At 35.7% G+C, this 24,040-nt stretch overlaps 1 protein-coding gene across 2 annotated transcripts in view; it reads left to right on the top strand.

Annotated features, from left to right (window-relative positions):
- The window catches only part of PRKG1 (protein kinase cGMP-dependent 1), a gene marked incomplete at both ends in the record, with an annotated part of 1,229,056 nt that overhangs the window by 877,132 nt on the left and 327,884 nt on the right, over window positions 1-24,040 (top strand). For both annotated transcript variants that reach the window (XM_079717816.1, XM_079717815.1), the window contains one exon: window positions 19,221-19,284. In XM_079717816.1, coding sequence (XP_079573942.1) covers window positions 19,221-19,284 — 64 coding nt within the window. The remainder of the gene's footprint in view (window positions 1-19,220; window positions 19,285-24,040) is intronic.

The raw sequence follows: 24,040 nt of genomic DNA, 5'->3' as shown, positions 1-24,040 counted from the left end.
CTAAGATTTTGGCAAATGAGCCCCCCAGTACTGGTTGTTTGAACTGCGGCTCTGGGATTGAGTACAAGTTCTGCCACTTAGACCCGGAGAGGGAATGTTATTTGGGAGAGGTCTTAAAGGTTCTGTCTTCTCATGTGCATAATATGGATAATGAAAGAATATAACAATTATTGAATAATGAAGTAACTTCGTTCACAAAAAATTCTATTATCTCCATTTCATTGACATGAAAACAGACTCAGTTTAACTTATTCATAGTTACATAGTTACTAAGCAACGTGGCTGGGATTTAAATCAATATAACACTATGCTTAACAGCAAAGGAAACCATAAACAAGACCAAAAGACAACCCTCACAATGGGAGAAAATATTTGCAAATGAAGCAACTGACAAAGGATTAATCTCCAAAATTTATAAGCAGCTCATGCAACTCGATAGCAAAAAAACAAACAACCTAATCCAAAAATGGGCAGAACACCTAAATAGACATTTCTCCAAAGAAGATATACAGACTGCCAACAGACACATGAAAGAATGCTCAACATCATTAATCATTAGAGAAATGAAAATCAAAACTACAATGAGATATCATCTCACACCAGTCAGAATGGCCATCATCAAAAAATCTAGAAACAATAAATGCTGGAGAGGGTGTGGAGAAAAGCGAACACTTTTGCACTGCTGGTGGGAGTGTGAATTGGTACAGCCACTATGGAGAACAGTATGGAGGTTCCTTAAAAAACTACAAATAGAACTATCATATGACCCAGCAATCCCACTACTAGGCATATACCCTGAGAAAACCATAATTCAAAAAGTGTCATGTACCAAAATGTTCATTGCAACTCTATTTACAATAACCTGGAGATGGAAACAACCTAAGTGTCCATCATCCAATAAATGGATAAAGATGTGGCACATATATACAATGGAATATTACTCAGTCATGAAAAGAAACGAAAGTGAGCTATTTGTAATGGGTGGATAGACCTAGAGTCTGTCATACAGAGAGAAGTTAGTCAGAAAGAGAAAGACAAATACCATATGCTAACACATATATATGGAATTTAAGAAAAAAAAAATGTCATGAAGAACCTAGGGGTAAAACAGGAATAAAGACACAGACCTACTTGAGAATGGACTTGAGGATATGGGGAGGGGGAAGGGTAAGCTGTGACAAAGTGAGAGAGAGGCATGGACATATATACAGTACCAAACGTAAGGTAGATAGCTAGTGGGAAGCAGCTGCATAGCACAGGGAGATCAGCTCAGTGCTTTGTGACCACCTGGAGGGATGGGATAGGGAGAGTAGGAGGGAGGGAGATGCAAAAGGGAAGGGATATGGGAACAGATGTATATGTATAACTGATTCACTTTGTTATAAAGCAGAAACTAATAAAAAACGTTATTAAAAATATATATAACACTATGCTTAGAACATAGCACTAATTTTAAAAATTGTCAATATTAAAGGTATATGGTCATATCTTAAACAAAACAAAACAAAACACCATTAAGCTTGAATGAACATTTCACACTGTCTATGGGCCACTCACATTTATGATTGTAGTTAAAAAAACAAACCTAAACTTCAATGATCACAAAAATATGTGAAGGCTGAACTAAATTTATTAAATGCTTAAAGATGATAAAATATAATGGTAATTTAATTTCCATTATAAAGTGAGAGTGATCTGATTTTTCCCCCCAGTAATTGCTTTTCTTTATGTGCTCAATGCTGTGTTGTGTATCTTCCACTCCAGACAGAGGTTCATAGGGCCCTCCACCCAACGTCTATTCTCATCTTTCATATTAGTCTATCCTAATTCCTATATTTTCTATCCAAAGTCCGTCCTTTGGATTATGACATTTGTCCTTAGAAATCAAAATGTGAAGCTGAAAAGATAATACACTAATCCATCATTGCTTATAGATATTCTAGGATAAATTAATTTGTCAGATTATACAGTCCTTTGCCTAACTGCAAAAACCTCCTACATGGTATTTGTTCAATTAGCTATATGAAAAATTGAGGAAATGTGCATCAATTTAAGACTAAGCTGTGTTATTAAGGTTGGCTGAAAATTAATATGAATGATAACCAAAGAAACATATATCACTGTATAAATTGTATTAAATCCTTTTTGATAGAAGGTGAGTTCTATGAATTAAACTCAGTAATGCTTTTAAAGCAGTGAACAGAATGCCTAGATCATAGTAAGTGCTTAATAGATGTTAGTGATGGTTATTACTGTTAAAGTAACTAAGAAAAGCAATTGACATCCAAATGCTTGATACGTAGAATTATTATCACTATTACAATTACTATTTTTATTAAGGTATCCATTTCTCAGTGTGTTGGCTAGAAGTTTCACAGGTTTTAGAATCTCTACTTGAGTTTAATTTGCAAAAGTAAAGCATTGTCTTTTAATAAGTCCCCCCTTTTCTTACATATCACCATTGCCGGACATTTTGCTCTCTTTTGTACAATGTAGTATGATCATGGGAAATTCATATTACTGTTTCCTGTGTTTGATTCCTTTGTGTGATGCGTGACTTACAATCGAGTGTGTCTAAACTAGTCGCTGAGGCATTGCTAGACCTGGATGTCCAAAACCCTGGGTAAGACAGAGCACCTGGTGGCAGAGCATTTCTTCAAATCATGGGGCCACTGGTTGCAAACTCCACTCTTAACCATGATATATATGAAGTCACTTAAAATATGAGTGATAATTACTAACAGTAAGTAGTTACTGTGTGCATTTTCTGTGCTAAATCTTATCTAAGGGGGATTTAACATAGGTTATATCATTAATCCCAGTTCTACCATCTAATTCTAGGTAAACTCTGTAACTAAAGCAAACCTCTTAAATGTCAGGGATTTGATTCTTTCATTGACTCTCTTGAGCCTTAATAGCAACTCTGTTTATCAAGGGTTCCACTAAATTGCTAAAGTTTTCTGAAAATTTATTTTCCACATTCTTATGCTTTCTAAAATTTTACTCTAAAATCGAAGAAAATCTCTTGGTAAAGAACAGATTTAGGAATAATAGGATGAAATAAAAACAAAAAACAATTTTGCTTGAATTCCAGGAAAGGGTACTTATAAAACAGTTGTGTTCAAAATTATTTCCCAAGGGGAAAAGTAGACGCTTCATGTTTGAAGGATTCAAAATGATATTGGAGGACAAGAATTCATATCAAGAATTAATATATTAATATATGCTCTACAGAGTGACCCTCAAACTCTGTTCTATTTTTAGATTGTATACTTCTATATGAAGGTTTTTATTTATTGAATTAACTTTCTTTGAATCTATATTTCCAAGTCAACATAGAAAAATATTTTTGAATATTGAATAAGATCTTTGACTATGTGACCTGAATTGAATATTCTATTCCTCACATTTTATTAGAACTGTTATCTCAGGATCAGACATTCTTAGACTGATTTTGAAAGGTAAAGGCTTTCATTCAACAAATTTTAAGCATCTGTCACTTGTCAGGTATTAAACTGAAGGATTTGACTCTGTACCTGACCTCAGGATGCTAATAGACAGGGATAGGCAAACTTGCCCTTAAAGAGCCAAATAGTCAATATTTTAGCTTGCAGGCCATACAGTCTCTATTGCAGCTACTCAACTCTTCAGGTATATCTTGAAAGCAGCCATAGACAATATGTAAACCAGTGAGCATGACTGTCTTCCATGAAAATTTGATTTATAGACAAAGATGGTGAGCCAGTAGGTTTTAGTTTGTTGATCTAGAGTGAGGCAGATAAACAAACTGACAATCACAATACTGTAATAGGTCCGACAGACGTAGACACAAAAGACCTCAGGAGCACAGGCAAAAGGCATCTAGACTCTGCCTTTGTTATGTGTCTGTGCAGAGTCTACAGTTCACAGGCAAGGAGAATAGGGAGACAATAGAGATTATCGATCAAGGCTTTTCAAAGAAGATTATGGCTGAATTCCATCCTAAAAATATGGAGCAATTCACTCACAGGCCATGCTAACTTTTCTTGCATGTTAAACATAAGGACTATTGTGAATTCTGTCATCTTAATATGAGTCAATGATTCTAAAGGATGCAGCATGGAACTCTAGTTCCTCAACAAGTTAATAGATAATCCTGAATAAGTTTGCAAAATACTCTTTCTTGTCTAATAAGTTTGTAAAATACTATTAAATAAGTTTGCAAAATACTATTTCTTGTCTCTCTGTGGTTAGCTTCTCAACTTTTTTCAAGATGAAGGCACTGATAAATTCTGTAGTAAAGAAAAAAAATCTTAATTTTCAATAACCAAAATTTCCTTATTTGTCCATGGAACCCTCCTTTTGGTGTGGAATGCCTATTAATATATTTGATAAATAGTGCTTTGAGCAATGTGACTTTGGAAACTGCCATAAACAGAGAATGAAGGGTCCTAGGTCCCATTTGTCTCTTTGTAGACAGCTAGGTTCCAGAATCACTTTAAACAGATGGTCCTTCAGTGTTCAAGTTACTGGGCAACAGACATCCATGAAGCCACGGGGAGATGGAAGCTTGAGTAAGTATTCAGTTACCTGGCGTTTTGAGATTTCAGGCAGAACAGTTAGTGAACTCACTTGGTGAATTGGGAAAATAATGAAATTATAGAGTGATGGTTCTAATCTTGGGGCAGTATCAGTCCTGGAGGATGTCTGCTTATCACCATGACAGGACTACTACCGGTAGGAAGGGGAGATGTAGTACATAGGACATTCTTGCACAGTGAAGGTGCCCAGGTGCCAGTGGAGGCCCGTGGACAAACACTGCTGTAGAGAGGCTTAGCCTATGGGGCCAGAGCATCACTCATCCCAAGGTTCAAAAGATTGGGTAGGAAATCTGGGCAGAACCTTTTAGGCTGATTATCATTAGTGTGGCATTACATATTTAAAATGGCATAGTTTGTCATAATACTCCTTTTTTTTTTTTTAGTTTTAACAATCATGTATGATTTGCTTAACTCTATAAAAACCCATCCAATTTTATATTTGCTCAGGCACAGGCTCTTGTAAGATTTACAGAGCAAAGGTCAGGTACAGTGTGATCTTCTGAACTAGCCAGTGTTAGAATAAGCATTTCAGAGGTAATTTCATAAAGTATGTTATTAACGCCTCACCTCACGGTCATTTTGACAGGAGCACCAGAGTAACCTTAGGTCTGATTTTGAAAGTGGCTCTTCAGTGGGTTCTTTGAAAAAGCTACTCTAATACTTTTTAAAGTAGACTCTGTCAGTCAATAAATAACTTTCTTTTCTGAATTCTTCTTGAGTAAATTGCCTCAAGGAAATATTCCTGTGGTTTTCTGAAAAATATCAAGCAGAAGATCCCTTGAAAAGACTAAGGTTGCTTAATAAAGACACATTTTTTAAAATATAAGAAGTGGCCTTCTGTATAGGTTGATGCAGCCCCTGCCAGGGCAGGCTGAGAGGCATTCAGAGAGTAGTTGGGCTGAGTTTCACCCATCCCCCATGCAGGTGCCTCGTACAGGGTGCAAACTGCACATCTCCACATAGTGACCTTGGATCAAAACCACTATTGCCTTATTGTGTTTGGCTTTATTACATATATTCCTTCAGTTTGCATGCTTTTGAGTACCTACTACATGACACACCCTATGTTGTGTAGTATCCTACAAGCTAAATTATATGTCCCTTTGAGTGTTTACTCTATGGCAGAGCTTCTTTGCTAAGTGCTTCATACTTATTAATACTTTGCTCCAGGAGCTAGGTTTTGTTTTCATTTCCTGACTAAGGAAACTGAACTTTTTGGCTTTAAAGAACTTGCCCATAGTTACATAGCTAGGAAGTAGAGGCACTGGGATTCAAAATCATCGTTTTTTTTTTCTTCCTCTGATTCTAAAATCCATGATATTAGATTCAAAATCATCTTTTTTTTTCTTCCGCTGATTCTAAAATCCATGATATTAGTTACTATACTGTAGGGCTTTCAAAGAATTTATACATTGTTGGAAGGAGGCAAATATGTTAACACATGGTTACAGTACAAGTGTAGGTGCTATTTGGGCAAAATACCTACTTAGAGAAGGAAAGTTGCCAGGGACCATTTCCCAGAAGAGGTTGTCCCTGAGCTGAATCTTAAAGAAGTTTACATAAACATGTGGGGATCCAAAGACTAATAAATCAAAACCAATCAAAACCAATGTGTGTGGGGAAAGGGTGGTTGTAGTGGATGGTGCTTGCACAGGGAATCAGGGACCTGCAAATAAAGGGATTTGGAGGACAGTTTATTCAAGTATAAATTATTGAAATATTTCCCCCTATATTATCCCTTTTCCAGGCAGGTTCATAGACTCTTTGCATTTTTTTTTTATTATTTAGTTTTTGGCTTCATTGGGTCTTCATCGCTGCATGCGGGCTTTCTCTAGATGCAGTGAGCTGGGGCTACTCCTCGTTGCAGTGCATGGGCTTCTCACTGCAGTGGCTTCTCTAGTTGTGGAGCATGGGCTGTAGGTGCACAAGCTTCAGTAGTTGTGGCACATGGACTCAGTAGTTGTGGCTCACGGGCTCTAGAGTGCAGGCTCAGTAGTTGTGGCGCACGGGCTTAGTTGCTCCGCAGGATCTTCCCGGACCAGGGGTCAAACCCATGTCCCCTGCATTGGCAGGGGGATTCTTAACCACTGTGCCACCACTCTTTGCAATTTTGATTTGATTTTTTGCTCAGTCCTAGAATCTTCCAGAAGATAAGATACTTCCTATCTATTTTTAAAGCCTAACTTCATATAAAGAAATTACAAAGAATTTCTGGAGTCAAAAGAGAAAGAGGAGGATCTTGGCTATATTTTTCCAGAGTGGGTTTCTCAGCCTGGACGTGCCTAAGGAAGCTGAGGGGAAGCGCCAGAGTTCCCAGCTTGACCAAAGGCTTCATTCCTCCTCTGTGGGCAAAAAACCAGAGAGACATTGGACTTCAAGGGTTCTTTGTGACCTTAATAGCAGAGAGATTAGAGACTTTATTCCCCACCTTCTGGGCATGATATGACCCCTGGGTTCAGGTATGACCTTGAAGAAGAGCTAAACAATGAATGTGATTAAATATCTCACTGAAAAATAAGGGTTGATACTCCAAATCAAATATAATTTCATTTAAGAATATGAAGAAATGGATATTTCTGTCACTTTTGAGTCTTCACTAAGATTCATTTCTGATGCGTTAGAAAGTTTGTTTTAATTATTAAAGAGGATTAATAATAACATTTAGAACAAGAAAAAAATACATATTATTGTGGTGGCTGCAAATGTTTACTGAATGTTTCCTATGTGCCAGGCACCTTCTTAATGTTTTATGTCTACTGTTCAGCTTATTTCTGCCAAAACCCTATGTGGCAGGCGGTATCATCCCCTTTTGAAAGCTAAGGAGGCTGAGACCTAGTGAAGTTAGCTTACTTGCCAAAAGCATAGCTGATAATTAGTAGCAGAGCCTAATTCAACCTGTTCCCTTTCATCCTAAAGTTCATATGCTTAATTACTATAAAGTCTTCCTGGATAAGGAGTTTATATGTTATCACATAGATTATAAAATTATACCTCATGTCTCCATAATGATTTGTTTTACCTAAAGTATTTTCACACGCAAGAAAAATGATTCTTTTAATTCTTAGAATCTGGTGAAAGATAATAGGCAGCTATTTAAGGGTTGGAGCCATTGTGATAAGGGCTAAATGTTGCTGATAGAAAATGAATCTGACAGTGATGTGTAAAGTATATTGGGGTGGGAGACAAGGAAGGGGGTGGGGAAAGAAGACCAGTTTTAAGACTTGCATAACAGAATGAACCAAGATCAGTGCCAAACGATTCAATTAAGGGATAAAAGTATGTTGAGGGCAGAAAACCTTTTGCTGAGCTCACTAAGGGGAAAGATTAGATAGCTGTAAGATTATGAAGGACGCTTACTTTAATTCTTCATTAATAGAAATTGATTTCTTTGGTAAGTCAGATATTTCTGCTTTTGTTCAATTGGCATGAACTGTAGGAAGCCTCCAATGAACAATAGCTGTCAATATTTTTGGCATTAAACTGGGTACAAGGCTGATTTCTCATGACAGAATAAAAAGGCAACTGTTTTCCAAATGCTACCCAAAGGTAATTAATATAACTCTGTATGTTCTGCTCTAGGTTGAGGACATTGCTGAGCTATTTCCAGGCTTATGTTTGTTCAAGAGATATCTTATAAATATGGGGCTACATCTGATGCTCTCTGGTTATATTTAAAAACTAAGACCTTCTGATAAAATCAAACCCTTTGCTACTACATAGGTTTAAAAAAAACTTGCTTTCAATATGAAAAACACTTGAACTGTTTTTATAGATTCCTTCCAACTGTAAAGAGTTATGCTTGTCTCCCCTCTTTCTCTCTCATCCCACATTTAGTCTTCCAAGACATCATGCTGCTTCTACTCCCAAAATATAGCAGAACTCAACCACTTCTCACCACCTCTGTTAATTCTACTCTTTCCAGATCTCATGTGGGTTTTTTTTATTGATGTTGACTGTATTAAGAGTTAAAAATGAGTATATTTTAAAATACTTATTTACTAAGTCATTAAAAAACATCAAAATATACGTAAATTAGATACAGCACTGTGGAGACAGGCAGTTTCTTACAACACTAAATATACTCTTGTATGATGATGTAAAAAAAAATTAATCGATTAAGAAATGTGTGTAGATTCATGGCAATCCTACCAAATAACTGATTTTATCTTGTGGGTTTACCTAAGCACTTGTCTTCGAAGTCTTTCATTCACAGTATTATAAGTTTTTTTTGTTGATTTGTCTCCTTATTCAGCATGGCACTTTTTCTTTTTCACTATAATTTCTTCCTCCATTAAGAGAGGTGTCTGTTTCTGAATACCTGTATACATATTTGTAACTGAGCTTTGTATCGCATTGTAAAAACCTCTGCATTGTTTTTTGTTCTTGGCATCTTATCACATGCCCATTCATAGACGTTCCACAGTTCTATGGGAAATGTGGGTTCAACTCTATACCTTTGAGGCCCTCAGCCTCTTTCTCCTCCAATGTAGTGTTAAAAAAAAAAAGTGGCAAAAAAATACATGTTAAGCTATTTTTAATGAAAATAACTATTTTGCAAAACAAACCAAAAAACTTAGTGGAAAGAGAAACTTGAGTTTACATTTTTGCAAATCTGTCAATATCTAGCTTAGAAGAAGACAGCAGATTCTCATATCTGCTTCAATATTATTCAATCTGTTGAATTTCTGTTGTTTTTGTTGAAGTATGTGAAAAAATCAGCCTCACAAAGATATGGAGAAGAAAAAGGGAAGAGTATGTTAATGGCCTATTCAGATAATTGTGGACATTCTTATTTGACACTACACTAAAACCCAACAAAGGGTAGTTTAGTACAGGTTAGTTGCAGTGTGGAATCTGAAACCATATCAATGAACTTTTCTTACTTTATTACATTAAAATCCATTGATCGATCTTGTACTTTGAATAGATCTTTCCCCTGCATGATCTTGTAACATCATGCATTAGTCATCTGGAAAATACTGGTGTAGAAATTACAAAATTTACAATATCAAGAGAATCACATTTGTTAATATCAGCATTCGCCAATGATCTCATCAGAAAAGTCTTCAATTATTAGAAAGCTGTTAAGCCCACAGTGGCAGATAAAAGTTTTCTGAAATTTTAACTTGCATTTGAAAATTTGAATTTTATCATTGGCAACAAATGCTGTCTATTGTGTCTCTTGAAGTGTCAGGCTCACTTTGTTCTTTTTCGAAAAGTTATCTGCCAGATACTCAAGTCTGAATAACTACAGTTTGTGGTTATTGCTAAGTAAAAAATGATGTTCCATGAAAAAAGTGAATAATTCAGCTTGCAACTCCAGCAATTATGAGTGATTTTCCTTGAGAAAACCTTGTACTTCAGGAAGCAGCAGAAGTGCTTTACGTGTGCTTGCCATTTGTCACACATAATATTAAAACGATGTGTAGTCAAGGGTTAAAATTTACTACAATTAGTAACTTAGTGTTTCATCAAAATATTTTAAAGTAAAACTGGAATTTTACTTTATTTTTACTGTGAGTTTTTGGTAAGAATATAATGACAACTAGTATACTTTATTGTTACTGCCTTAATTTGTGTAGAGGGGCCACTGTTCCTTTTACACCATCAGTGCAACATAGTCGTTCCATGATAAACCTAGATTTGAAAAGTTAATTCCATACCAAATAGCTCAGTACCATTTGTGTTTGTTGCCAAGCATTCATATACAATCTTGTCTTTTTTCATGATTGGTTGATTCTGCTACCAGATGAATACAAGCCAAATAACAAGTCCCGCCATGACTGTAGATTAATCCATTTGTAAGGCAGAAGTACAATTCTGTGGACAAGATTTTCACCCATCTTTGTGTCTGCAGCAAAGTCATTAATTCAGCAAGGTACTGTATCTTTGGAAAGAGGCAGTGAAATGATTTCTTTAACTGACTTCTCCAACAGGCAGTCAGCAAAGTCAGCTCTACAAGGTTTTTTTTTTCTTTCACCTATTGTGTGGCTTCCCCCAGTCAATGCAATATGGTAACTCTGTCAGATGCTTCATTTACTTTTCATTGCTACTTTGAAAAGATGTACAAAACAATTTTTGGCTTTTAAAAACTTCATCATGTCTAGAGGGCAGACAGCAGAAGCACTACAATTCTGCAGCCTATGGAAGGAAAACCACATTCACAGAAAGATAGACAAAATGAAAAGGCAGAGAGGTCTTTGTACCAGATGAAGGAACAAGATAAAACCCCAGAAAAACAACTAAATGAAGTGGAGATAGGCAACCTCCCAGAAGAGGAATTCAGAATAATGATAGTGAAGATGATCCAAGACCTCGGAAAAAGAATGGAGGCAAAGATCGAGAAGATGCAGGAAATGTTTAACAAAGACCTAGAAGAATTAAAGAACAAACAAACAGAGATGAACAATAGAATAACTGAAATGAAAACTACACTAGAAGGAATCAATAGCAGAATAAGTGAGGCAGAAGAACGGATAAGTGACCTGGGAGACAGAATAGTGGAGTTCACTGCTGTGGAAGAATAAAGAAAAAAGAATGAAAAGAAATGAAGACAACCTAAGAGACCTCTGGGGCAACATTCACATTATAGGGGTCCCAGAAGGAGAAGAGAGAGAGAAGGAACCTGAGAAAATATTTGAAGAGATTATAGTCGAAAATTCCCTAACATGGGAAAGGAAAGAGCCACCCAAGTCTAGGGAGCGCAGAGAGTCCCAGTCAGGATAAACTGAAGGAGAAACACACTGAGACACATAGTAATCAAACTGACAAAAATTAAACACAAAGAAAAATTATTGAAAGCAACAAGGGAAAAGCAACAAATAACATACAAGGGAACTCCCATAAGTATAACAGCTGATTTCAGCAGAAACTCTACAAGCCAGAAGGGAGTGGCATGATATATTTAAAGTGATGAAAGGGAAGAACCTACAACCAAGATTACCCTGCCCGGCAAGGATCTCATTCAGATTCAATGGAGAAATCAAAAGCTTTACAGACAAGCAAAAGCTAACAGGATTCAGCACCACCAAAGCAGCTCTACAACAAATGCTAAAGGAACTTCTCTAAGTAGGAAACACGAGAAGAAAAGGACCTACAAAAACAAACCTATAACAATTAAGAAAATGGTAATAGGAAAATACATATTGATAATTGCCTTAAACATGAATGGATTAAATGCTCCAACCAAAAGAAACAGGCTGGCTGAATGGATACAAAAACAAGACCCATATATATGCTGTCTACAAGAGACCCACTTCAGACCTAGGGACACATACAGACTGAAAGTGAGGGGATGGAAAAAGATATTCCATGCAAATGGAAATCAAAACAAAGCTGATACTCATAAGACATAAAATAGACTTTAAAATAAAGAATGTTATAAGAGACAAGGAAGAGCAGTACATAATGATCAAGGGATCAATCCAAGAAATAGATATGAGTTATAAATATATATGCACCCAACATAGGAACACCTCAATACATAAGGCAACTGCTAACAGCTATAAAAGAGGAAATCAGGGGCTTCCCTGGTGGCGCAGTGGTTGAGAGTCCGCCTGCCGGTGCAGGGGACGTGGGTTCGTGCCCCGGTCCAGGAGGATCCCACATGCCGCGGAGTGGCTGGGCCTGTGAGCCATGGCCGCTGGGCCTGCGCGTCCGGAGCCTGTGCTCCGCAGCGGGAGAGACCACAACAGTGAGAGGCCCATGTACTGCAAAAAAAAAAAAAAAAAAAAAGAGGAAATCAGCAGTAACACAATAATAGTGAGGGACTTTAACACCTCACTTACATCAGTGGACAGATCATCCAGACTGAAAATTAATAAGGAAACACAAGCTTTAAATGACACAGTAGACCAGATAGATTTAACTGATATTTATAGGACATTCCATCCAAAGAGGGCAGATTACACTTTCTTCTCAAGGGCACACGGAACATTCTCCAGGATAGATCACATCTTGGGTCACAAATGAAGCCTTGGTAAATTTAAGAAAACTGAAATCATATCAAGAGTCTTTTCTGACCACAATGCTATGAGATTATAAATCAATTATAGGGGGAAAAAAGTAACAAACACAAACACACGGAAGCTAAACAATACGTTACTAAACATCCAAGAGATCACTGAAGAAATCAAAGAGAAAATCAAAAAATACCTAGAGACAAATGACAATGAAAACACAATGATCCAAAACCTATGGGATGGAGCAAAAGCAGTTCTAAGAGGGAAGTTTATAGCTATACAAGCCTACCTCAAGACACAAGAAAAATCTCAAATAAACGATCTAACCTTACATAAAGCAGCTAAAGAAAGAAGAACAAACAAAACCCAAAGTTAGTAGAAGGAAAGAAATCATAAAGATCAGAGCAGAAATAAATGAAATAGAAACAAAGAAAACAATAGCAAAGATGAATAAAGCTAAGAGCTGGTTCTTTGAGAAGATAAACAAAAATTTTAAATCTTTAGCCAGACTCATCAAGAAAAATAGGGAGAGGACTCAAATCAATAAAATTAGAAATGAGAAAGGAGAAGTTACAACAGACACCGCAGAAATGCAAAGCATCCTAAGAGACTACTACAAGTAACTCTATGCCAAGAAAATGGACAACCTGGAAGAAATGGACAAATTCTTAGAAAGGTATAACCTTCCAAGACTGAACCAGGAAGAAACAGAAAATATGAACAGACAAATCACAAGTAACAAAATAGACACTGTGATTAAAATTCTTCCAACAAAGAAAAATCCAGGACAGTTGGCTTCACAGGTGAATTCTATCAAACATTTAGAGAAGAGCTAACACCCAACCTTCTCAAACTCTTCCAAAATATTGCAGAGGAAGGAACACACCCAAACTCATTCTATGAGCCACCATCACCCTGATACCAAAATCAGACAAAGATAGTACAAAAAAAGAAAGTTACAGGCCAATATCACTGATGAATATAGATGCACAAATCCTCAACAAAATACTAGCAAACAGAATCCAACAACACCTTAAAAGGATCATACACCATGACCAAGTGGGATTTGTCCCAGGGATGCAAGGATTCTTCAATATATGCAAATCAATGTGATACACCATATTAACAAATTGAAGAATAAAAACCATATGATCATCTCAATAGATGCAGAAAAAGCTTTTGACAAAATTCAATGCCCATTTATGATAAAAACTCTCCAGAAAGTGGGCATAGTGGGAAACTTTCTCAACAAAATAAAGGCCATATATGAGAAACCCACAGCAAACATCATTCTCAATGGTGAAAAACTGAAAGCATTTCCTCTAAGATCAGGAAAAAGACAAGGATGTCCATGCTTGCCACTATTATTCAACGTAGTTTTGGAAGTCCTAGCCATGGCAATCAGAGAAGAAGAAGAAATAAAAGGAATACAAGTTGGAAAAGAAGTAAAATGGTCAGTAATTCAGAAAGAGAAAAACAAATATCATATATTAATGCATATATGTGGAATTTAGAAAAATGGTACAGATGAACTGGTTTGCAAGGCAGAAATAGAGACACAGATATAGAGGACAATAGTATGGACACCAAGGGGGGAAAGTGGTGGCAGGGGGCTTGTAGTGGTGGGATGAATTGGGAGATTGGGATTGACATATATACACTAATATGTATAAAATAGATGACTAATAAGAATGTGCTATATAAAAAATAAATAAATTTTAGAAAAGAATTAAAAATATCATGTCTACATGAAAAAAATTCAATTTCCTTTCCTTTAAATTTTGAATGGGTGCAAAATGACATCATAACTTGGATAATAGTATTTTTAAAATGTTCTGTTGTATAGGACAATAAGGTAAATTATTATCATCTATAATGCTGAAGGAAAGTTAGATTTTGTCACTTTTTTCTTTCTTATTTAGAGTGTCTCCACATTTCTTTGGACTAGATTTATCCCATCCATGATTCAAAAAATTCTTTGATTGTGTCCTTTTCATATTTTTCGGTGTCTTTAGATTTAGAAATTGGCAGCTATGGCTTGAGAATATGTCTTTTAATCTCCCCTCTCAAAGTAAATCTATTTGTAAAAATAAGACAGTATAATAAAGTTTCTTTTATTAGATTCTTAATAGTTATTATGAAATTCTAAAATTACAAGTTTTAGATAAATTTTTTAAAGTTAGATATTTTTTTGAAAAACTACAAAATTATTATTGCAACACATGATATCTAAATGTATTTACTTGTAACTTTTTCCACTTAAGGACAAGAAAAGCTTCACAAGTTCAAAAGGACAATTTATTGGATAAGGTTACAGAGATTATAGTAGGTAGCTGAAAACTAGTAAGAGCACAGTAGAAGCATTGCAATAATATTGAATTAATTTCTGTAAACAACACGCTTATCATAAACCTACTACTACCTTAAAAAATTCTAGAAAACACAGGAACATTTAAGGATACATCCATTAACTATCAAAATAATGATGTTATATAGCCTCTGGAGGAGTCTACTGTATGGTACACATGTGAAAGAATATGAGTAAAAAAGGCAAATTACAACTTAGACTATTTATTTTGACTTCAGGATTCTTCTTAAAGGGTCCTGGGGAGTCTCCTTTTTTTTTTTTTTTTCTATTAGCTGTTATCTTCATATGGTAGGTTATCAAAAATAAAATTACTAAGACAAATTCAGAATGTGGGACATCCAATAAGACAGTTGTCCCTGTCTCTTCAAAAATCAGTGTAATGGGGGGAAAGGTAGGAGGATGGTTGTGGAATAAGAGACTAGAGAAGTAGAATAGCCAAAAGCAGTATGTGGATTTTTACTGAATCCTGGTTTGAAAAGAAAAAAACAAACAATAAAGAAAATTTTGAACAATAGGTAATATTTGACATGGAATATAGTTATTAGATGATATTATGGAGTTGAGTGAATTTTTCTTATGATAATGCTATAGTTATTTTTAAATATTTTCTTATTTTTAGATCTGTGTGCTTCAATATTAGAGGTAAAGTTTCATGATATCTACAACTTAGTTTCAGATTTTCATGAAAAAATATCTATAAATCTATTTATCAATACACATATAAAAATTAGATGGATCGAAGGTAGATAAAGCAAAGATGGCACAATGTTAACAGTTGCTAACCTAGGTGATGGGGGTACAGGGGATTCTTGAACTATTCTTTCAGCCTTTCCATTTATTTGACATTTTTCATCGCAAAAAGCTGGTTAATAAATGAAGTCACTGAATCAAAGGATGTTAATATTATTGCTTAATTTCTAAATCATTAAAAGAATATGGCATGGTTTTAAAACTTACATGAGGCATTTTTAAATAATTCTACTGTGAAGTGTGTAGTTCAGCAAATGATTAGCTTCATAGTCATTCAGATAGAAATTTTTATCCTCTCTTTATCAGTACTGAGTGTTGTGACCTCAGGCAAACTCTCAAGATCCCAGTTGTTTTAGCTGTAAAATGGATGATAGTAATAATGGTTCGTTGATAAAGCTGTTTAAAAATAAAATATATTATCTGTAAAACCCTTAGCCCAGTGCCTGGAAAATAGAAAGCATTCAAATCTCATCTTCTATTATTGTCATGACAAATTCCAAGTCCTTACTTTATTCAACCAGAAAATCCAATGGAAAAGTTCCACACATTAAGTCATCTCTATTATATTACAGTCAAGTGCATTTTGTAACTTCAGACCTACTGCAAGTCCTAAGGGAACAAAAATGTTTTAATAGATCCATAAGAATTACTTGTAATTAGCATGTAAATTGTTATGAGTTCTTCCCCCTGCACCCCCCCAATAAGTGAAAATACTCTTTACTGTTTAAACATTTTATGGAAGTTCATCCTTATAATTATTTTGCCTTAAGTTTTCTAAATCATAGACAACTTCATCTTGAGTTATCACATGTACACACTAGTGAAGTTTAAATTAATATCTTTTGATGTATTGGGAAAAATTCAAACAAATTTCATGGGTAGAATTTTAAACTTATGAATATGCTCAATTGTTTTATTCTTGGTGTTCAAGCTATCAGTGGACTGATAAGTTCTCTTATGTAATTAATTTCTGAGAATTATCTAGTATTTAGAGAAATAAAGATCTTAAGATTTTAAAGATGGCTACAAAAGTGTTTCCAGTATAATTTATAAAAGTGAAGACACTTATTTTCTGTTAATTGATTTCCATTTTGTTAAATCTGAAAGTGCTTAAATTGTTACAAAGAATTCTTTAGAGTGTTTCTTCTCTAAAACCATCTTTAATTTTTATTGGTAATAAATGCTGCTGAACGTTTTGAGGCATTTTAAATTTTAAAAGATCATGATATATATACAATGGAATATTATTGTATAACATACAATAATATATTAGAAAGAAATCCCATTTGCATTTTCCACAACATGGGTGGACCTTGAGGGCGTTATGCTAAGTGAAATAAGCCAGACAGAGAAAGACAAATATTGCATGGCATCACTTATATGTGGAATCTAAATAAAAAGCTAAACTCATAGAAACAGAATAGAACAGTGGTTGTCAGGGACCTGGGGAATAGGGGAAATGGGTTACAAACTACTGTAACCTATAGTTGATAACACTGTATTGTATAGTTGAAATTTGCAAAGAATAGAACTTAAAGATCTCAAACATACACAGAAGAATAAATATGTGAGGTGATGGATGTGTTAATTAACTAGGTTAACTGGATGGGAGGAATCTTTTCACAATGTACACTTTAAATATCTTATAATTTTGTCAGTTATACCTCAGTAAACCTGAAAAAAATAAAAAATAACTAAGTAAAATTGTAAAAGATAATTAATTAAAATGCGCCCCCTAAAACTTAATGTCTTTGTTTTCTTTAGTGAGTTATGTGGTCAAGCAAATACTAATTTTTTTTTCTCATGAATAAGAATGCTCATGAAAATGAGAGTTTTGTAGAGTGGCTTGACATAGACTTAGCATGGAAGTAATGAGGCTGTCTAAAGAAGGCAGCCAGTTATAATAAAATGAGAAAAACTCAGTTGTAGTTTGTGTTTTCCATAAATACCCCCTGGGATAGAAACATTCTAATTATTCTTATATCTCAGAAGAAACTGAAATATAGCTCATTAAAAGAACAAGGAAGGGCTAAATTTTTCTACCTGCATAGCTCATGGAAACAGCTTCCTCTATCTTCCTGTCTCTTTCTGTGATGTGTTCCATCCAGCTGCTGAAATAGACTGCCTTCTGGAAATTAAAACCCACGTGGCTCAGACCACAGCAATAAATCTGATGAAACATGGTCCTGGGTGAAATGTTATACTTCTACATAAAACCTTAGGATTTTATCAATAGGCTTTACACTAAGGAATGGGAATCAGAGTGACAAACTAACATTAAAACTTTCATGCTTATATCCAAGCATTATGTTATGGCTTCTTTCATTACATTATTCTAATCAAGCCAGAACTGTTTTTCTATAGCAACAAACCTGAAACAAGTCTCATCCAACTTAACTAACTCATTTAAATAACTTTGTTCCATGGCAATTTATCTAAAGATCAAGTTTACCGAACAATTGATCTGTAAGTCAGATATCATACATGCAAATGTATTTTCACTCATTTATAGTCTTTTCTCTATTCAAGCATTGAGATAAGATTAAATAAGGATTTAGTTCCACATCCTAGTTAGATTTTCCAGTGGAGTAAATTTTCAAGAATTTTATGTTGATGGGTTTTTTTTTCCTTTTAAAGTCAGCATTATCCATATAAAATAAGTTCCTTTGGTTTGTGTATTCAACATCATTTAGTATTTCCATATGCTGGTCAGTGAGTTTCCCTAATAAGAGGATGAGAAGACATTATTTCAGTGTCTACTATGAGTCTGACTCTTTTCTCCATTCTATCTGATCTGATCTGTATAACTATCCTAGGAAGCATTTGTATGTCTATGCTTTCATAACTTTATTCAGCACATGCTCTTGAGTTGTTATTAGTAAATCACTGAAAATACAGGGGCTGAGCAAGACAGATATAGTACCGTTCTTATTTTTGTGGAGTTTGATTTTAGCAGTGAAGATGCCCAGTAACAAATATCTGATTAATTATCTAATTATAGTTGTAGGAAGGGATAAAAGAGATCATAAACAGGAGGACCTGATCTAGCTGGGAGAGGTTGGGGAGAGTAGGAAGTTTCCAGTGTTGTTGAATTAATGCTTGCAGGCCTGAATGTATGAATGTATCATCAATCCAGCTGAGTCCTAAAGAATGGGTAGCAGTTGACCTGTAGAAAAGTTTGTGTGTGTGTGTGTGTGTGTGTGTGTGTGTGTGTGTGTGTAGGGGGACCTAGAGAAGGTGACAGAATTGGAAGGAATTTGGTGAGAGCAGACTGATAAGGGAGAGAGTGGTTTCTCCCAATTATAGCTGAGGCATCCAAGGTCACACAAAGAAATATAAGTGGGATTTGTACTTGGTTCTGTCCAATCTCCAGTTCTTTCTAGTACATCATGCCTTTTCCCTGTTAGTCATCAAATTATGCTTAAATTATTACTGTGATCGTCATTGGCAGATTCTTTGTCATGAAATCCTTTTGTATTTTCTTTCAGATGTGTTGCTGTTTTATTTATAAAAATGAGTTGCTGTGCATGCGTTCAACATCATCTCTGTCTTGTTTTTCAGTGTGCCAACATTCCAGAGCCTTCCTGAAGAGATACTCAGTAAGCTTGCTGACGTCCTTGAAGAGGTAATTGTTTTTAGCCCTTGACCTTTTTGAGATGAGACTCAGCCCATCACAGCTGTGCAATAAGTCACAAACTGCAGAAAGCCTTTTTAAAAATTTTTGAGCACTGACATGAGCTATATATTTGGCTTCAAATAAAAAGCAGCTCAGTATATCCGACATTTATACACAGTTAGAAATGTGCAAATCATTTTAACTGTAGAGGGAGAAAAACTTTTCGCTCTGGCAAACATATTGTTACGTTGACTTCCAAGAATGGGAGACTGCGTATTTATCTCTTATTTCAATTGGTGTAAAGCAAGATTGTAATAATTGCTACTCTGAAGCTTCAGATTAGCAAATTTATAACAGAAATTAGCAGTTGGGTACATACTTTATTAGCATATAAGCATATTTTACACACATAATTGTATGCCTGAATGTGAAAGTGTCACTGTTACTTACTTTTCACAGAACCTATAAAGCATAAGAAATATTGAAGCAGGAAAAAGAGAGGAGGTTTATACAAGCGGTGTCTTGAGTGAACACGAGGGGATAGGGTCCCTAGTGCCTATAGAGACAGAGAAGGCAGAGTATCTGGGCACATATGCAGATGGGGTGGGGACTGATGGAATGGTTGACACTCTGTCAAACCTGTTCTGATATCTTCTATTTTCTCTATAATCTAGAAAGCAAGGTCATCCACTGAGGATGAGGATGGGGTAGAGGTCTGAGAGGTTTGAAGACAGAGGAGAAGGTATGAGAAAAATAGAAGAGGGAATGGACTAGGAATACACAGTATGACTGACAGTCATCATTCAGGCCCTGTTTGATGTTACCAATCCCTAATCTCAATTAAACAGGCAAAAAGAGTTCATTCAAGTTGTACGATAGGAGAGAGAGATCAAACTCCACTCTGCGGGGCCAAAAGGTGGGAGGATTTTTAAGCACTGGAGCGAGCTGGTGGAAAAGTACTCCAGTAGGGTGTTACCAGAAAGTAGGTTCTTGTCTCAGAAAGAATTCAGAGATGAGATGGAAGTCAAGAAAGCAAAGTGAGGATTTATTAAGCAATAATAAGCTCTCAAGGGGAGAGCTGGCAGACTCAGGTAAACAACCACCCTGAGTTTCTTTGTCAAGCTAGTTATATGGGGTGTGAAAATGATTGGGCAGAATATTCATTGAGGAGGGAGGGGTTTTGGCTCGTATTCACTGATTTTCATCCCACCTCCACCTTCCCAAGGGGAGGAGGGATTTTTGTCCTTATTTAGTCTTGATTGGAAGTGTCATGGTGTCAGTGCATGATGGGAAATTCTTATCTACAAGGTTAATTTTATTGTAATGAGGGCCTAATGGACAAAAAGTTACATTCAAACGTCGTAGATTCCTGCCTTTTCCCGCCTTTCTTTGCCTGTCTCCAGGACCCCTATTGTTCACAAGATGTATGGTTTCCTGCCATGTGGCCCGTGCCCCCCTTTCTTTGTTCATATCTCGCTATCTACCTTTTCTAACAGTGGTTCTCCAGTAGGGAGGAGGTTGGTCAATGTGACTAGTTCTTCTGTGCTTGCTGATTGTCCCTTCTGGAAGTTAGGCTCCTATCCACCCATAGAGACTGGGAGATAGAGGCGCTATCTTCTTCTTGATTACTTTTCTAAGGAATGGCTCCTAGGTCCTTGAGAAAGACATTCCTGAGCTGTAAAACAACTGGTGCCAACAGCCTGGAAGAAGATGTGCATCTCAAACAGGCAAATTAGGAATTTACAGTTGAAAACTTTCTAAAGTAAATGCTCCAAGAAAAGGGAGATCAGGAGCCTAGTGTCAGAAAGAAGGCTGTCTAAAGTTTAGTCAAAGTGAGGGAACCATTAAGTCTGTCTTGGTTACCAGCCCATTTGTATGTTTTTTCAGCCCCATTTGTTTGCCTGGATTCAAGTTCCAAGTAGACAGAGAATGGGATTTAACCAGGGTTGGTATTTTGCCAGGAAAAGATGAGTGGTTGAAAGAGGGAATAGGGAGTTGCGGATGCATGTGAAGGAAGGATTGTAGTGACTGACTCTGGAATTTCGATTGTGCAAGAAGAAGGGGAGCAAGGGCCAGTGAGTGACTGTGGGATCAATGGATTTTAGTCTCAGGAGGCTGAAGAATTTTTGGAGTTGTACTACAATAGAGAGAAACTGGAAATGTTTTTGTCTCTAGGTACTAACTATATACCAGTAATTATATGATCCATAGAACTTCAAAGGTTTATATCCACAAATTCTTAGTTTGAGTCTTATCACAGTGAGCTTTCCTAGGATTTATTGGTCTCTGTCATCTTATATGGGAACACAAAGTAAAGCGGAAGTCACATTTGATTCCTATGTTCAAGTATAAAAGATTCATGAGAAAAAATACTGGCTGCATTTCTCTCTGAATGTGCCAACCACTGTACTTGTAACCTCTGTAAATGTAAAACTGCTTTTCCGAGTTCTTTTGTTTTTTGCTTTCCTTGTTGAGTATACTGAAGAACTCTCTGATGACCTTTTTCTTTTTCTTTTCTTTAAACAAAATGAACTAAAGTACAAACTGGCCCCAATCAAGCCCGTCCAAAATAAAATAAAATAAAATCCCATGAAATCCTTTAATCATTTTCTTTCTTTTCCACAGCTGTGGAAGCATTTGCTATGTTTTGCAAAACAATAGCCATAGCTCTATAAATAACTCTGACTGAAGAAATATTTTAGTATTTTATGTCAGATTTTCTAATCAGAAGATGCCTTAATTTGTGTTATACGAGCCACAGTACAGTCTATAGCAAAGCTGCATGAAAATAGAAACAGATGATTAAGTGCCCACACATTTGTTTTGAAGACATACACAAATGAAGTAAACAGACAAAATATGAGGTAGACATATGAATATACTAACCAGTGCATGAAAGTGTTCAACTCAAGTTGAATAAACAAGCACAATGAGAAATTAGATTAAATTATGTATGAGATAGAGTGAAGCAAATTTTGAAGAACAAAAACAATACCAATGTCACATAACATTAAAGGGAAATTTGCTTGCATAATAAATGAGCTTTTTTCCTACAACATCTACAAGAAAATGAAAGAATCCCAGATTATTTTGAAAAGAAGACAGTATAATCATTGCATTTAACAAAGAAGTTTACAGCCTTGTTTGTTTAACAAATATTATGGAGCATCTGCCACGTGCCAGTAATTATTCCAAACTCTGGGGATTCAGGGCCTTGTCCTCCCAAATCATATGTTCCATTGGGAAGTACAGATGAGAATTAAGGAAAATAGCATCAAAATGTCATCGAGTGAGATGGCCACACTGTATTGGTTTACTAAGGGAAGACCTCTCTGGGGAAGGTGGTATTTAAGCTGAGATCGAAATGCAGATATGGGATGCCATGTGTACAGGGCGGAGGGAAGAGAAGGCATACGGTCCTAAACTAGGAATGAGTCTTCTGTCCTTAAGGAACAGAAAAAAGGTTTATAGTAGGGTGAGATGAGGCTAGAGAAAATAGGCAAGGCCAGATGGCAGAGGGCTTTGCCGGTTGTGATAAGGAGTTGTGATAAGGTTTTTGTTCTCAGTGCAGTGGGAAGATTTTGAGGGTTCTAAGCCATAAAAATGACATGATCTGGGTTATATTTTAATGATATCTCTCTGTGAGAAGAATGGATTATAAAGGGACAGACCAATTATTTAGATAAAATAACCCAGGTGAAGTTAAACGTTTGTATGTTGATTTACTTTCTTATGGACTGTTTCATTCCTTGTATTCATTACGAAACAATACTTCCAGCATAAGGGGGAAAAATTAAAGAATAGGGACAAGGTAGTCAAGGACTGAGAGAGAGAAAAAAAAATTAAGCAGATAGAAAGAGGAACGAACATAATGTTATTGGTAAAGTGATTTAGGAGGGTACATGTGACTGGAGGACAAATAAATGATGCTTGGGGCCTCCTATTTTAAAGCTGAGAGAGAAACCATTATATAGGTCATTTCTGCCATTGCCCATCCCACTCCCACTTACCCCCTTCCATAATTTCTAGTGTAGATGTACCCATTTATGTGTTCTTCTTTATGAGATTATAAAACAGAAACAAATATCCTTATTCTTAGTGTAGCAATTTAGTGCCCCTCTCTCCATTCCCTTTATATCACATAGTACAAATATTTCCTTTGTATATTAACTCTCTCGTGCCTTTTTCAGGAACATAGGAAAGTTTTTTCTAGTTAGTTTGAGAAGTTGTGTTTACACATAGATATAAAGAGGTTCTTGGCCAAAAGTCTATCCAGATCAAGAGCAACAATCCCAGCATTTTTTTAGGTTGTGTTTTGCAAGACAAATTGAAGTACAGGGCTGAGAATAATTGATTAATTATTGAATAATTGATTCAATAATTATTCACCTTCATTCTCACCCTAGTATGTTCTTCTCATATCTGACTCAGATTAAGTCTTAATAAATACCAAAGATCATTTTAAGAGCTTCAGAGTTGATTTGCTAGGGAAGCCATTTTATAGTTTGTAAAATAAACTGGAGAATTTTTAGGCACATGTAGGGAATAGCAAGGTCTGACTTTATAAACTGGTTTCATTAACCTCTATACTATACTGTATAGTACAGTGAAAACTATTTTGAATGAATTAGTGAAATATTGGAATCTATTCTGAAAGCCTAGGAAGTACTTATGTGTAAACGAAAAGAGCTGTGAAATTATAAATAGGATCTAATCTTTTTTCTTACTGTAGTAACCTAACACACTTTCCTTCTTCCTTTATGTA

Source organism: Hyperoodon ampullatus, assembly GCF_949752795.1.
Source record: "Hyperoodon ampullatus genome assembly, chromosome: 1".
NCBI classification, from domain to species: domain Eukaryota; kingdom Metazoa; phylum Chordata; class Mammalia; order Artiodactyla; family Ziphiidae; genus Hyperoodon; species Hyperoodon ampullatus.
Note: the sequence above shows the minus strand (reverse complement) of the source record. Positions and strands in the feature narration are given on the sequence as shown.